This window comes from Haemaphysalis longicornis, unplaced genomic scaffold (genome assembly GCF_048455015.1).
Source record: "Haemaphysalis longicornis isolate Haplotype H1 unplaced genomic scaffold, Haemaphysalis longicornis Haplotype H1 scaffold_2, whole genome shotgun sequence".
NCBI classification, from domain to species: Eukaryota; Metazoa; Arthropoda; class Arachnida; order Ixodida; family Ixodidae; genus Haemaphysalis; species Haemaphysalis longicornis.
Genome location: NW_027526295.1, coordinates 149,887,067 through 149,898,586, shown reverse-complemented (window position 1 = coordinate 149,898,586; position 11,520 = coordinate 149,887,067). Strand labels below are relative to the sequence as shown.

Here is an 11,520-nt window from a genome sequence, read left to right as displayed (position 1 = left end):
CGTTGCTCCCGAAAACGGGTGGCCTGTGCGACAAGAAAGCCTCTCTAGTGCGACCCAGGCCTTCAGCGGCGACGTAGCCGGTGTGAAACGGCGCGGGGCCACCGCGCGCCCCGATAGTAGCGAGTACGGAGCGCACAAGAGTACGGAGAGCTTCCGCTCGAGCCTCGAAGAGCAGCGCGCTCCCCAAGCTGTGGTTGTGCTGGTTGTGCCACAGTCTCACAGAACAGGGAGGATTGCTGCACCGCGGCCGCGGCCGCCTGCGCGCAAACCGCCGCCAAAGTGGGCTTTTCCCGCCAAAGTGATGATGATGATGATGATCAAAGGCCTCCCCTTTGAATCGACGTAACGGGATGCGCCATCTAGCCTATCTTAGTAACTTAAATTTAGTTAACCCTCAACTCAGATTTCTTTTTAATTCTGCCCTGCCGCTACCCCTGCTTGGGATGACACTTTATCGACTTCCCTGCTTTTTTTTCACCAATACTACAGCCGCTGCTTACTCCAGAGTGGGCTTTTCCTGCGGCGCCGCCTAACGGCTAGTCGAAGAACCAGGCATTATGAAGCGTACCATACGACTGGCATTGAAAAACATGAACGTTGCTGATTTTTATGGGGTTATACAAAATTGGGAGCTTTTATTTTTAGGCGTTGCCGTAGATATTTAGTGTGGCGACACTGTTGGCGAATTCTAAAGCAAAAATGGCGACATTCGGCGACTTTTTGCTGGCCGTCTGGCGATATTGACCCAAAACTCAGTGGCAACCCTGTCTTTGTCAGTTCTTTCCGTCCCCGTGTGCGCGGAATTTGTGCTGTTTGTGCGACGTTTTTGTGCCATTTTCACTTGCTGTGCTCAAGAACTGTAAGCTAAGAACTCATTCCCGAGCATGCGCGATGGGAAAGTGCTTTGTTCCGTTTTGCAAAACGGGGTATAAGTCGTGCAAGGAAAAGTATTCGCTTTTCACGCCGCCGCACGACCCATCGAGGCTCGAAGCATGGAGACGTGCAATACCTCGGAAGGACCGCGTGCTTCAAAGGACGGACAGAGTCTGCGAGAAGCATTTCGCTCCGCATTTCATCATGAAGACTTGGTCCGCGGAAATAGACGGCCATGTGCTGATGTCTGGAAAAAGAAGAGCCGGCCTAGCGAAAGACGCGGTACCGTCGATTTTCGAGGGAGCACCAAGATACCTCTCCAAGAAGATTAAAAGCCCTCGCAAGCAAGTAAAGCGACAAGCCCATCGTGTAGCCCCTTCGACAAGCACTTCTCACAGTGGAAGCAGCAGTGAGCCCATGCCGACGTCGCCTGGTGAGATCTCTAGCGCGGAAATGCCCTGTGACAGCAGTACTGTGATGGAGCCCTACGCAAATGCCTCGCGTGACTCATCTTTTGGAGAGCTTTTTAACACGGCGCCTGGCATTAGCCTACCACAATCTTCGTGGGCTGTGCATCGCACTGACGCAGAAGGCGTGAGGGACATCGTCTTTATAGACGCTGCGGTGACGCACAGGACAAGCGACGGCTCTTCGCTGGTGTTCAATCGGAAGGCGTTGCATGTGAAGAGTGACATGACCGTGCAGGCCTACGTCTTCGGCAAACAAGTAGGTACTGCTGCTTTGGGCTTAAATCCGTCAGTCTCAACTGTATCGGAACTGGATACTATGCTCAGCGTCATCGACAGCACCAGCGTTTGTTGCGGAGGGCCGAATTTAAAGGATTTTCCTGGTGTCGCTCCTGAGTGTGCTTTTGTGGACTGCCAGGGGAACTGGAGACACAACAGGTGCCTTTTAGTTCCACCCAGTGGAACCATCTGTCAGTTCTGCAGCGGCCTTGCTGATACATTGCGAATACATGCCGATCGTCGAGCTGCAAGAGCCAAACAGGATCGACCATTGAAGCGCATCAGGTTGGAAGTAGCACCTGCTCAAAAACAGAAGCTCCACGCTTTGAGGCGAGCAAACTATGCACTCCAGAGATCACGAGCACGACTCGCAAGAAGGAACAAGCTTCTGTTGGAGCAGTTGCAAGCTTCCAGGAAGGAACTTACAAAGCTGCAAGAAGAAGACATCACTGAAAAATTGAAGGGCCTCAACTTGCCACAAGCGCAGCTTCTTCTGCTAGAAGAATGCATATCGGCCGCAAAGTGCACTTCAAAAACAAACAGACGGTATACGGATGACTGGCTCCTGTTGTGTCTTCTTCTGAACATCCGCAGCCCAGCTACATACGCTTTTTTGCGCAATAATGACGTACTGCCGTTGCCATGCATCACTACGATAAGAAAGTACATAAGCATGGTTGGCCTCAAGTGTGGCTTTGATGAAAACTTTTTCAAAGCTTTCAAGATTAAAATTTCCTCCAAGTCACAGTTTCAGCGCAGAGGAATGCTGATATTTGACGAAATTCAAGTAAGGAAGGAAATATCCGTCAATTCGAAAACGATGACGTACACTGGACTCGTTGATCATGGCGAAACAAAGGATCAGAGTAGTGAGCTCGCAGATCACGGCCTGGTTTTTGCTTTTGCCCCGTTCGGCGAGAACTATTTGCAGCCCGTAGCAGTGTTTGCGTCCAAAGGACCGACTAAGGGGACTCTTTTAGCGCAGCTCTTGATTCAGTGCATCGTGAAACTTGAGCAGGCCGGAGTGTTCATTGACGGCGTTGTGTGCGATGGAGCATCCACCAACCGCTCCATGTGGAAGCAGCTTGGGATCAGTGGCGCACTGGGCAGCGTGGTAAATGCATTCGAGCACCCACTGGACACTTCAAGGAAGGTTATGTCCTATCTGACACCCCTCACCTTTTTAAGTGCATTAGGAATCGACTACACGACAGGAAGGTATTGATGAAAGATGGCAAGCTCATTAGATGGTCATGCTATGATGCCCTGTTCGTTGCAGACAGCAAGCACTGTGGTGAACTTAGAGTATGTCCAAAAATAACGTATAATCACGTCAACCCATCTAAGATGCTGAAAATGAGAGTTAAGCCGGCGACACAGATTTTTAGTAACTCCGTGGCTAAAGGAATAATGTTCTACGCACAGAAAGGCGCACCACGTCTAACTAATGCCGAGCCGACAGCCCAGTTTACCCTTTTTTTAAACGACCTCTTTGATGCACTGAACCGGCGTTTTCCCTCCGAAGGCCTAAAACTGGGATGCAAAGATTTTTCTGTCCTAGAAGCTGCATCTGAGTGGCTAGACTCTTGGGAGACCGAGGTCGTGAAAGGAGAAATTTCCAAAGACGTTTTTTTGACGCAGTCAACAGCTGAAGGCTTACGCGTAACATTAAAGTCGGTGCGGGAGCTTTCAGTTTACCTACTGAAAGAGTGCGGTTTCAAGTATGTTCTGACAGCGAAGATGAATCAAGACCCCTTGGAATGTTTTTTTGGTATCGTCAGACAAGCTGGAGGGCAGAACGAACACCCTACATTTCCCACGTTCCTTCAGCTGTACCGCATGCTGAGCTTGTATTCCTTGCTAAAGCCACCGCAGTTCGGCAACTGCACGACTACTGGAAACAAGCAAGCTTCTGTTGTCACCTTGGCGGATTTAAGAAATATTTACAATGATTCATCTTCGCAATGCCCTGCCAAATTAGATCAACTGAAAAAAAAACTTGACGGCCTGATTGAAGAAGGAAGCTGGGAGTGCGACGATCTCTTCGACTTCGACGACTCAGACGCAACAGTAGTTGACTGCATCGTCTACTACGTCACAGGATTCGTATCCCGGAAGGTTGGCAGCTGCACATCCTGCACCAGTTGCAAAGAGGCTCTTGCGGGGAAAAAGGGCATTGTAAATGTCCCTGAAGCCGACCTAGTGAACTGTAAAACAAAGGGCTGGCTGACACACCCAAATATGCATCTCTTCGATCTTTTCAAATGCACTGAAGAGCATTTTGCAAAACATGCTAGTGACCGAGATGTATACGACAAAACCATTGATGCTGTGCTGGAGAATCACAACTTCATGTTTCCATGCAGTGCTCACAAAGAAGAAATGCTGGCAAAGCTGTTGCATTATTACGTGTGCCTGCGCATGCGGCAGTACTGCAGGCAATTGAAAAAGAAGAACGAAACCAAAAGCCATGACTTGAGAAAAATGTCAAAGCTTGTTTGAGACCGAATGTCGGGACGAGTGCAGTACCGCTTTTACAACCTTCATTTACGTATAAGTTATAGGTGTCCTCAGTTTGTGTGTTTCGCCCTTATTGTTTTGAGAACGTTGCTATCATTTAAATAAATGGTGAAAAAACAAGCAAACATGTGTTGTATCATTGTACAATGGCTAGTTTAGAGGATAGAAAAATGTTGGTGTTGTTTTTTCATTGTGGTTTCAGGTAGGGTTCTTCGTAAAAGCCGACAGGAGTGTCATGTTTGACAGCATTATGACTGCTTCGAACCTCAAAAATTCGATTATTATCTCATGTCTTGTTCGTGCTGTGCTGTCTATTAAATATTGTTGCGATTTCTCTTAATAAAATTAAAAAAAAAAACTAGCAGCAGTTGTCTCCAAGATACGATGAAACTTGTGCAACCGCGCCGCACGCTGACGCCAATATGCCGTCTTCTCAAACGCAGTGCGTCAGAGCTGGGCGGGTACGTGCAGCGGATGTCAGGGAGTGCAAGACAAAACATCGCTTGATTCACACAGATGAACTCCCAATGGTCGCTCACTCGAACGATATATTTTTATTCATCGCGCCGGGGCTGCTTTCGCGCCAGCGTGCACGCGCAACGTAGCCGGTTGAGCGGGCCGCAATCACTATCGCCATCTGTCGGCCCGCCCCCGAAGGAGAACTTTACGTCGACGCGCTGGGCGGCGGCGCTCTCTCACCTAAAATACCTCTTACACCGTGGCCTGAGGGCAACATACGAACAAATTTATCCTAAGAAATGGACCGAGAACGTGTACGGTCCAGCTGTTATGTTGGCGCCTGACCGGCTCCTTCCTTGCCTGAATCTGAGCCGCAGTATTCATATTGGCTTCGCATTGCGTATGGATGCAAATTAGCGTCTCAAATCTGATGATTACTGTGTTTAATTAGCGTCTCCGATGTCTGTCTGGTGATGAACCTCAAATAAACACCCCTTAGATTTTCATCTATTTTTCGTCCTTTTGTATATATATATATATATATATATATATATATATATATATATATATATAGTATAAGTAAAGAGTCGGATACACAGCAAGAACAATAACAAACAATGTTTACTTACGTAGCGGCAACGGGACTTGCCTACTCTGATGAAGGCAAGTCCCGTTGCCGCTACGTAAGTAAACATTGTTTGTTATTGTTCTTGCTGTGTATACGACTCTTTACTTATACTATTTCTGCGCGCTTTGTGAGTTTATCTTTCTCTAGATTTATATATATATATATACATATATATATATACATATATATATATATATATATATATATATATATATATATATATATATATATATATATATATATATATATATATATATATATATATATATATATATACATATATATATACATATATATATATATATATATATATATATATATATATATATATATATATATATATATATATATAGACAGAAAATAAGGGTTGACAGTCAAGAAAACCTCGGAAAGCAAAGGGGAGGTTGTGGTGGGTCATAGAAAGAGATGAAGAATTTTTTGAGTCGAAAAGAAAGTGGTGAAAAAATGCCCGCCGGGTGGGATCCGAACCCACGACCTCCAGAATACCGGTCTGGTGCGATAACCACTACGCTACCGGCGGGGCTGTTTCCCCAGCACTTTCTCGGGTATTTATGTTAAGGTATTTTTGTTTCCTGCACTTGGGGGTGGTAGCCAGTGCCACTCGGACTACTCGGGGTGAAGGGGACCTTCTTTTTAACCCCCGGGCCGTGACTGGAGTGTCTACGACATGTCGAGAGTGGTCGACCAGCGTTAAACCCTCTTAAGCTCCCTTTGGCACCAAGACTGCCAGAACAGAGGCCCTCGCTAAGCATGTAGCGAATCAGAAAATGGGAAAGGAGGGGCTCCATGAAATAAGACAGAAAATAAGGGTTGGCAGTCAACAAAACCTCGGAAAGCAAAGGGGAGGTTGTGGTGGGTCATAGAAAGAGATGAAGAATTTTTTGAGTCGAAAAGAAAGTGGTGAAAAAATGCCCGCCGGGTGGGATCCGAACCCACGACCTCCAGAATACCGGTCTGGTGCGATAACCACTACGCTACCGGCGGGGCTGTTTCCCCAGCACTTTCTCGGGTATTTATGTTAAGGTATTTTTGTTTCCTGCACTTGGGGGTGGTAGCCAGTGCCACTCGGACTACTCGGGGTGAAGGGGACCTTCTTTTTAACCCCCGGGCCGTGACTGGAGTGTCTACGACATGTCGAGAGTGGTCGACCAGCGTTAAACCCTCTTAAGCTCCCTTTGGCACCAAGACTGCCAGAACAGAGGCCCTCGCTAAGCATGTAGCGAATCAGAAAATGGGAAATGAGGGGCTCCATGAAATAAGACAGAAAATAAGGGTTGGCAGTCAACAAAACCTCGGAAAGCAAAGCGGAGGTTGTGGTGGGTCATAGAAAGGGAGCTTAAGAGGGTTTAACGCTGGTCGACCACTCTCGACATGTCGTAGACACTCCAGTCACGGCCCGGGGGTTAAAAAGAAGGTCCCCTACACCCCGAGTAGTCCGAGTGGCACTGGCTACCACCCCCAAGTGCAGGAAACAAAAATACCTTAACATAAATACCCGAGAAAGTGCTGGGGAAACAGCCCCGCCGGTAGCGTAGTGGTTATCGCACCAGACCGGTATTCTGGAGGTCGTGGGTTCGGATCCCACCCGGCGGGCATTTTTTCACCACTTTCTTTTCGACTCAAAAAATTCTTCATCTCTTTCTATGACCCACCACAACCTCCCCTTTGCTTTCCGAGGTTTTCTTGACTGCCAACCCTTATTTTCTGTCTTATTTCACGGAGCCCCTCATTTCCCATTTTCTGATTCGCTACATGCTTAGCGAGGGCCTCTGTTCTGGCAGTCTTGGTGCCAAAGGGAGCTTAACGCTGGGTTTAACGCTGGTCGACCACTCTCGACATGTCGTAGACACTCCAGTCACGGCCCGGGGGTTAAAAAGAAGGTCCCCTTCACCCCGAGTAGTCCGAGTGGCACTGGCTACCACCCCCAAGTGCAGGAAACAAAAATACCTTAACATAAATACCCGAGAAAGTGCTGGGGAAACAGCCCCGCCGGTAGCGTAGTGGTTATCGCACCAGACCGGTATTCTGGAGGTCGTGGGTTCAGATCCCACCCGGCGGGCATTTTTTCACCACTTTCTTTTCGACTCAAAAAATTCTTCATCTCTTTCTATGACCCACCACAACCTCCCCTTTGCTTTCCGAGGTTTTCTTGACTGCCAACCCTTATTTTCTGTCTTATTTCACGGAGCCCCTCATTTCCCATTTTCTGATTCGCTACATGCTTAGCGAGGGCCTCTGTTCTGGCAGTCTTGGTGCCAAAGGGAGCTTAAGAGGGTTTAACGCTGGTCGACCACTCTCGACATGTCGTAGACACTCCAGTCACGGCCCGGGGGTTAAAAAGAAGGTCCCCTTCACCCCGAGTAGTCCGAGTGGCACTGGCTACCACCCCCAAGTGCAGGAAACAAAAATACCTTAACATAAATACCCGAGAAAGTGCTGGGGAAACAGCCCCGCCGGTAGCGTAGTGGTTATCGCACCAGACCGGTATTCTGGAGGTCGTGGGCTCGGATCCCACCCGGCGGGCATTTTTTCACCACTTTCTTTTCGACTCAAAAAATTCTTCATCTCTTTCTATGACCCACCACAACCTCCCCTTTGCTTTCCGAGGTTTTCTTGACTGCCAACCCTTATTTTCTGTCTTATTTCACGGAGCCCCTCATTTCCCATTTTCTGATTCGCTACATGCTTAGCGAGGGCCTCTGTTCTGGCCGTCTTGGTGCCAAAGGGAGCCTAAGAGGGTTTAACGCTGGTCGACCACTCTCGACATGTCGTAGACACTCCAGTCACGGCCCGGGGGTTAAAAAGAAGGTCCCCTTCACCCCGAGTAGTCCGAGTGGCACTGGCTACCACCCCCAAGTGCAGGAAACAAAAATACCTTAACATAAATACCCGGGAAAGTGCTGGGGAAACAGCCCCGCCGGTAGCGTAGTGGTTATCGCACCAGACCGGTATTCTGGAGGTCGTGGGCTCGGATCCCACCCGGCGGGCATTTTTTCACCACTTTCTTTTCGACTCAAAAAATTCTTCATCTCTGTCTATGACCCACCACAACCTCCCCTTTGCTTTCCGAGGTTTTCTTGACTGCCAACCCTTATTTTCTGTCTTATTTCACGGAGCCCCTCATTTCCCATTTTCTGATTCGCTATTTATATATATATATATATATATATATATATATATATATATATATATATATATATATATATAGATAATGGGCATTGGGGGTGTACTGTTCTGATATTTATGCGTGGAAGCGACATGACCATTGTTATATCCAGTGTGGAACACGGCGGGTCAATCCCTCTGTTCCTTCTGCCCATCCAAACCCATCGCCACTGTCATCCGTGTACAACCATCATCATCCCCGTACAGTTCCGTCTTTCGGTGGCCTGTGCTCGGGAGCCTAATTAAAAGTTGTCCTTCAACATCTCGGAGTTCTGTCTCTCAAGTGGTGGAGGGTGCGCTCGATTCCTCCGTTTACCTCCCTCGGTTGCACCGCTGGAGCTTCGATCAGGTCGGCGACTGCCGGAGGTAGACATCCCCATGCAGCAGGAAAGCAGCCGTGGTGCTTCCAACGCAGCAGCTCCTGCTCAGCCTGCCTACACTATAACCACTCCCCAGGTTGATCCTCCCGACTTCGCTGGCCTACGGGGCGATGATGTGGAAGAATAGCTCGACCACTTCAATCGAGTGAGTTCGTACAACCGGTGGGATGACACGTTCAAACTCCGCATAGTTGCTTTTTCCCTAACCGAAGTAGCGAAGACGTGGTTCTTCAACAATCGGGAAACCTTCGATGATTGGTCAGGTTTCACCCAAGAGTTACGTAAGGTATTTGGTACATCGTCTGGTCGCTTGGCACTCAAGAAGAAACTTGACGCTCGGGTGCAGCACGCGGAGGACACATATGCTTCCTACATTAGAGGATGTACTCGCGCTGTGCCGTCGAGTTGATAAAGATATGCCCGAAACGGACAAGGTGCGGCACATCATTAAAGGGGTCTGCTCTTTTGCTTTCAACGCTATGGCGATCCAAAATCCCGCTACCGTTGCCGATGTGCGAAGCATTTGTCAGCGCCTTGACCAACTTCAGGCTATCCGACTCCAACCCGATCCCTGGAGCATCGGCTCTTCGGGGAGTACAGAGCTGCGTTCTTTGATTCGGGCCATCATTCGCGAAGAGTTACAGCAGCGCGATGCACCCTGTCATCACAGCAATCCGGTCAATGACGTCCACGCACAAGGGCTGCGTGACATAATTAGAGAGGAGCTCGCAGCTGTGACAACCGTTCCGCAGCCCAGCCAGTCTGCTTTACTTCACGTGCCTACATACTCGGAAGCTGCTTCAAGGCAAGCTGTGTCCACAGAGCACATTGCACCTCCAACTCCTCACGGCCACTTGACCGCCATTTCTACGCCTTCCGCTCCACCGTTTTTTTCGTTCAACGTGGCGAGCACCGCGTCATATAGATGACCGGCCTGTCTGCTACTATTGCGGCATCCGGGGGCACATTTCTCGATTTTGCCGTCGACGGCAGCAAGACGAGAGGCGCGGCTACGCCCCTTACGAGCGGGACTACTACAGCTACTCTCCTCGTCAGCATGCGTATTCATCATCTCCTCGCCGCCGATCACCGCCTCCTGACACCAGGGACCTTCCGCGGGACTCCCGGCCCTGTCGCCGTCGTTCCCCTTCGCCCTTCCAGCGCGCTTTGTCTCCTCTTCGTCCCGTTTCCAATACTGCCAACAAGCACCAGGAAAACTAGATGCTGCAGTTTTTGGAGGTAAAACTGCATCACCTGGAACGTACACAAGTCCTCCCGAACTTCCGTCTAATATGTTGTCTGTCTTCGTCGAAGGAATTCAAGTGGAAGCGTTAGTTGATACCGGAGCAAGTATTTCTGTAATTCATGCTGATTTGTGTTCACGTCTTCGCAAGGTAAAGACTCCGTATACTGGTCATTGCTTACGTGGCGCTAATGGGAATGACATCACACCTTTGGGATATTGTACCGTGCGTGTTTTAATGGGAGAAGTCCGCCATCACATTCAGTGTGCTGTTCTGTTTCCCTGTGCCCATAAACTCATCCTTGGTTGGGACTTTCGTTCTTCTGCCTCGGCTGGTATCTCCTGCCGTCAACCAACTATCCACATCGCCGACACCCAACAACCGTATTATCAGGACGCACCACGGCAAACACTAAAATTGAATGCCGATCACGTTTTGGCGGCCGGTTGCGAAGAGATTCTGTGGGTCACATAAGACGAAATTGTCGACGGCGACGTGGTTGCAATTCCGTGCAGTCGACTTTTGCCGCAAGGCATTGCCATTGAATCCCTCTGTTCCTTCTACCCATCCAAACCCATCGCCACTGTCATCTGTGTACAACCATCATCATCCCCGGACAGTTCCGTCTTTTGGTGGCCTGTGCTCGGGAGCCTAATTAAAAGTGGTCCTTCTACATCTCAGAGCTCTGTCTCTCATATATTATATATATATATATATATATATATATATCGAATCACAATAGGAAATGAGTGGCTCGTTGAAATAAGACAGAAATAAGAATTGGCAGTCAAGACAACCTCGGAAAGCAAAGGGGAGGATGTAGTACGTCCAGATAAAGAATTTGGAAAATAAGAAAGTGGAGAAAAAATGCCCGCCAGGTGGGATCCGAACCCACTACCTCCAGAATACCGGTCTGGTGCGATCGCACCAGACCGGTATTCACCAGACCAGTATTCTGGAGTTCGTGGGTTCGGATCCCACCTGGCGGGCATTTTTTCTCGACTTTCTTATTTTCTAAATTCTTTATCTGGACGTACTACATCCTCCCCTTTGCTTTCCGAGGTTGTCTTGACTGCCAATTCTTATTTCTATATATATATATATATATTTCGGGCATCTGCAGACCGCACAGTCTACCAGAGCCGCAGGTGCTCCCGCATAAGCATTCCGTCTGCTTTTCAAAATGAAGATTTAGCGCTTATGGACGAGCTCAACCACTCAACCGGGTACCATGTATGTTCAACACACAGAAAGCTGACCTCTTTGAGGCGCTCATTTTTGTTGGATGCTTCTTCATACGAGGTAAAACAAGAGCAAAGAGTGACGAAAGACGCGAAGCGGGAAATAGAGGCTGCGTCGCGAAACGTTCCCCGACGGTAAGTGGCTAACGGACGGGAAAGCGCTTACCTCCTCCGCGAGAAACGGAGAGGCGCGAGTAATTCAAAATGCAAATGTGCGAGAAAAGCGGCGAAGAAACGGGCTCG

The 11,520-nt window shown here is 48.7% G+C and overlaps 1 protein-coding gene and 3 non-coding genes across 4 annotated transcripts; 2 read left to right on the top strand and 2 right to left on the bottom strand.

The window, feature by feature from the left end:
• The first annotated feature begins 843 nt into the window (after nt 1–843).
• Nucleotides 844–4,193, top strand: LOC144167442 (uncharacterized). The gene is given in 2 exon segments (XM_077696702.1): nt 844–2,770; nt 2,773–4,193. Coding segments are annotated over 2 exon segments (3,228 nt in total). The 5' UTR covers nt 844–891; the 3' UTR covers nt 4,122–4,193.
• Nucleotides 4,194–5,694: 1,501 nt separating this feature from the next.
• Nucleotides 5,695–5,767, bottom strand: Trnat-ggu (transfer RNA threonine (anticodon GGU)). The gene has a single exon. It is a non-coding gene; the product is annotated as a tRNA-Thr (tRNA).
• Nucleotides 5,768–6,158: 391 nt separating this feature from the next.
• Nucleotides 6,159–6,231, bottom strand: Trnat-ggu (transfer RNA threonine (anticodon GGU)). The gene has a single exon. It is a non-coding gene; the product is annotated as a tRNA-Thr (tRNA).
• A 536-nt stretch (nt 6,232–6,767) lies between these two features.
• Nucleotides 6,768–6,840, top strand: Trnat-ggu (transfer RNA threonine (anticodon GGU)). Its single transcript has one exon. It is a non-coding gene; the product is annotated as a tRNA-Thr (tRNA).
• Nucleotides 6,841–11,520: the final 4,680 nt, after the last annotated feature.